The sequence below is a fragment of the Arachis stenosperma genome, chromosome 2, assembly GCF_014773155.1.
Source record: "Arachis stenosperma cultivar V10309 chromosome 2, arast.V10309.gnm1.PFL2, whole genome shotgun sequence".
NCBI classification, from domain to species: domain Eukaryota; kingdom Viridiplantae; phylum Streptophyta; class Magnoliopsida; order Fabales; family Fabaceae; genus Arachis; species Arachis stenosperma.
Window position 1 is genome coordinate 89,733,825 of NC_080378.1, and position 4,754 is coordinate 89,738,578.

General features: G+C 40.3%; 1 protein-coding gene across 1 annotated transcript; it reads right to left on the bottom strand.

Moving 5' to 3' along the window:
• Positions 1 to 807: 807 nt before the first annotated feature.
• LOC130963146 (uncharacterized) lies at positions 808 to 1,152 on the bottom strand. Its single transcript, XM_057889295.1, has one exon. It carries the CDS (start codon positions 1,150 to 1,152, stop codon positions 808 to 810), a length of 345 nt encoding a protein of 114 aa, XP_057745278.1.
• Positions 1,153 to 4,754: the final 3,602 nt, after the last annotated feature.

Genomic DNA, 4,754 nt, shown 5'->3' on the forward strand with positions numbered 1-4,754 from the left:
CTTGGTTTGTCGTCTGTTCTTATTCAGTTTTGGTATTCGATTGCTCTCTAATCTTTGAAATTTTCGTGTTGTGCTAGAACACACAAATGCGTTGCGGGTATTTCCAATGGTTGGATGAAATACAAGCGGAATGTGTGGAAGGAGAAGTTTCTTCAGAGAACAGTAATATGCTGGGCAAATTAGAACCCAAAAGGAAAGGCCGAATCAATGTCGACTGTGGGGATGGCCAGGAAATTCAAAGGATGATGATGGTACTATCTGTGGTGAATGACATGAAGGAAAATCTGAAGAGGGTTGAGTTGTGCCTAATTTTTATGTGTATTTTGATTGGGTTAAATGTGGCTTTGATTATGTTTAGTTTGGCTAAGTAGGTAGACATTGCACAGTATAATAGTATAACAGTGAGACTTTGGAATTTTGTAATCTTGTCCTCATTGTAATTGAGATGAATTAATGTATGCTGTGTTCTTCTTGTGCCTTGATTGAGTTATTGTTGTTGTGATTTGAGCAAGATATATGGAGTATATGTAAGCCATGTAAAATAGTTTTGTGAACAGAATCTGAATAAACACCAAAATAACATCAAGTTATAACCATTAACTATTCAGACTAACAAAGTTCAGGCCCTAAATAAGAGTACCAAAATGACACATGTTCATAGTAACTGCTACAGATCCAAAATGACAGTAACAAAACACAGAAACACTAGGTTAGCACTTACATGCCATAATGGCAGTTGGGTGCATGTTAACTAAATCCTGTCCAAAATGCAAATAACAACAAACTAAAAAATCCAAGAATCTCAGCTCATTTCTTGTCATTTGTTGATGGCTTCGATGGTGGTGGTCCGGATGGCTTTTTCTTCTTCAAGGATAGGGTGGGTATGAAGCCTGTGAACCTGCTCTGTGTGGCTGGGCTTGCTGCTGCCATGGTCTCCCTAGTCACAGTTGGTGGCCTAAATGGTGCTGTAGGTTGGGCCTGAAGAGTGGGCTTAAGTAATGGACTTTGAGACAATGACCCAACATTGGATGGAGATGCAGGAATTTGGGATCTAGACCCAACATCAGGCCTGACAACCCTAGGTTGAGCAGGGGGTGGTGGTGCAGCTGCTGCATTTTGTGCTGGAGTTGGAGGTGTTGTAGTGGCTGCCATTCTTCTTCGAGTGGTGCTGCCTCTTCCTCTTGGTGGAACTAGGTTGCCCCTTACAAAAGTTGGCCTGCCTGTCCTCTTTGGTGCTGGTGCTGGTTCTTAACTAGCTGTTGGACCAACCAAGTTGGTTGCTGCTGGAATGGTGGCTCCATTAGGGGGTGAAGCATTTTTTGTAGTGTTGCCATCATTGATGGTATTCTGCATCATTTTGTCCATTCATGAAAACAAATTTTCTATGGAAACAGACCCAACAGTTTAGTACAATAAAGCAACATAAATCACATTGTTTACCTTATCAGGCTGACTTTGTGGATGGTTTTGAGTGAGGTCTTCTTCATCTGCAACATGTGTAGCATGTGCAGCCTCCATGGTCTCCTCCCAGTTAGCTTCTTGCTCCCTAGCTTCTTCTTCATCAAGATCTGGTTCTTCAGTTGGTGTTCCAGTACCTTTGTCAGGACAAGTTCTGCTATTATGTCCAGCCTTACAAAAAGCACATGAGTAAGGAAAATTAGCATTAATGAAGTTACAGATAGGAAATAAAATGTAAAGTAAATACATATTGATAATGGTTTTTGTTTTGCTCACCCTTTTGCAGGTTTGGCATGTTATCTATCCGTATTTTCTCTTGGCCTTGTATTGGCTGCCAGAACTTTGCTCAGTGCTATCCTTTCTCCTCTTCTTTGTAGGTCTGCCAATAGGCCTCTTCTATGGAGGGGGCAGACATGGCAGCCCTTCGTGATGCTCCCAGTACTCCTGACTCGATATGCTGCTAATGTGAAACATGTAAGTCCTATTATAAGCCTCAATGGTGAGCTTGTGATGGACATAGTCTTCAGACTTCTCATTCTTTCTTTGGATTGCTGTAATCCCATGACAGCATGGTAGTCCAGTGAGCTGCCATTTTCTGCATGAGCATGTCCTCTCTCGTGTATTGACTCTCACTCTATGTTGTCACTTTATTACTTCAAACTGGTTGTGCTCATCATCACCACACCATTGTGCTTCCCAGTAATTGGCTTGTTTTTTCTTTCTCTAACCTACTAATTTGTACAGGGGCTATCTGTCCAGTATAAGCCATCAGTGAGTCTTTGTGAGTTGCCATTGTCTTCATGATGTAGAACCTAAGCTCCTCAAGCATTGTCAAAATGCTCATTCCCCGAAGACCCACAATTGTTGAGTTAAATGACTCACAGTTGTTGCTTGTCAAACTGTCTACCTTTGGCCAGTCTGAAAACCTTGATCTCGACCACTGTTCTTGTTCAAATTTGGACAGATACTCCCATGCTTGTTTGTTGATCCGTTTCACAGCTCCCATTGCATCATTGACAAACCCCAATTTGACGATTTGTTTTATATTGAATTTAGAGCATCTTGATAGCCTTTTGTCACATTTAGCCTATGAATTAGCATGGTTTTGTTATCTCTCCCATATTTGTGCTTAAGTGTAAAAACATGCTTTTTAAGCCTTATTTTGATGAATTCTATTTCCTCTTTTGAGCCCATAAGATGCCTTGATGTGTTTGTTAGTAATCTCAGGATGAAATAGGCTAAGCATGGATCAGAAGAAGCAAGGAAGGAAGCATGCAAGTGGAGAGAAGCACAAAAAGTCAAAGAAGCAAAGTCAACCAAGCACGCGCACGCGCACAAGGCGCTCGCGCGCACATTGCGAGACAGGCCAAGGACGCGCACGCGTACCATGCGCGCACGCGCCGATGATGGCACATGACCTCATTAAGGCAACACGTGCCTGGCGATTTTGGGAAGGTTTCAGCAACCAACTTTGGCGCCAAAATGCATATAAGAGCCAAGGATTGAAAGGGATTGACATGACATTAACACATTCACATCCATAGGCTAATTCTAGATCATTAGATAGATAGTTTTAGTTCTAGAAGTTAGTTTCTAGAGAGAGAAGCTCTCACTTCTCTCTAGAATTAGGATTAGGATTAGGTTTAGTTCTTAGATTTAGATTTAGATTCATCTTCTTCTACTTCTATCTTCTCAATTCCTTGTTGTTACATTCATTCTTCTTCCATTCTTTTATTGCAATTTCCTTTATGTTGCTCTTATATTTCGTTGTAGATCTAGTATTTTTCCTTCTACTTTCTTCCAATTCAATAAAAGGTAATTCATAATAAATGTGTTTCTTTTGATTGTTGTTGTTAATTCCTTTCGATAAATGTTGATTAGATTTCATTCTTGTTGTTGATCTACTATGTTTTCCTTTTATGCCTTCCAAGTGTTTGATGAAATGCTTGGAAGAATGTTAGACTAGAATTTTATGTTCTTGGCTTGAGAAGGTAACTTAGGATTTCTTGAGTCACTAGTGTCCAATTGATTGCTAGTTGATAGCCATTAACTCTAGCCTTCATTAATCCAATTAGTGGAAAGCTAGGACTTATGGACTAGGATTGATATAACTCACTTGACTTTCCTTTGTTAATTGATTTAAGGATGACTAAGTGGGATTAATCCTTGCAACTACCATACTTGTGGCTAGTGATAATGATGAAGACCCTTGACAACCAAATCTTGCCAAGACCATTTTGTTAATAAAGTTTCCTTACCATTTACTATTCATGTTTCTCATCTAAAACCCCAAAATAACTCACAACCAATAACAAGACACTTTATTGTAAATCCTAGGGAGAACGACCCGAGGTTTAAATACTTCGGTTTATAGATTTTAGGGGTTTGTACTTGTGACAAACAAATTTTTGTATGAGAGGATTATTATTGGTTTAGAGACTATACTTCGACGAGATTTTATTTGAGAAATTCTAAACCGTCAAAAATCCAATCGTCAAAATGGCGCCGTTGCCGGGGATTTGCAATGGTGTTGTGTTATTGGTTGTTGTACATATGTGAATATTGTGAATAGGTTTGTCTTTTGTTTGTTTCTTAATTTTTGTTAGTTTTATTTTGTTCTTTCACTATGAATTCTCACTTTGGCTATGAGTTTGGTTCTAATTATGTTGTAGGTGAGGGGAACTTCAATGATGACATGTATCAAGGATGGGACAATCAAAGGTGGGAGGAGCCATATGCTTATGATCAATCTTCATGGCAACAACCCCCACCAATGCACTATGAAGAAGAGCCATTCTATGATGCATACCAATCCAATGGCTATGGTGAATCACCTTGTGATTTCCAAGCACCATCACCATATGCCTATGAACCATACCTACAACATAACCCTCAACCATACTCACAAGCCTTTCCATACCAAGCACCTTTTCATGACCCATACTCATCGTACAACCAACCATCCATACCATATCTTTATGACCATTATGAGCAAGAACCTTTAGACCCACCACAACCCTACCAAGATTACTACCAAGAACCACCTCAACACTCACCATCTCCATACCCTTACCAAGAAGAACCACCTTCCTATTGTGAACCCTCTCTCCAAAACGATGAACCTTCCTACCCGCCACAAGCCCCAATAGACGATTCTCTCACTTTGTTACTTCAAGGACAAAAGGCCATGAAGCGGGATACACTTGAGTTCGTGACCAACTTGACCAAGGTGGTGTCCACCTTAGCCTACCAATGTTTGAATGCTCAAGGTACTTCCGCGACCCCATGTGGAACGT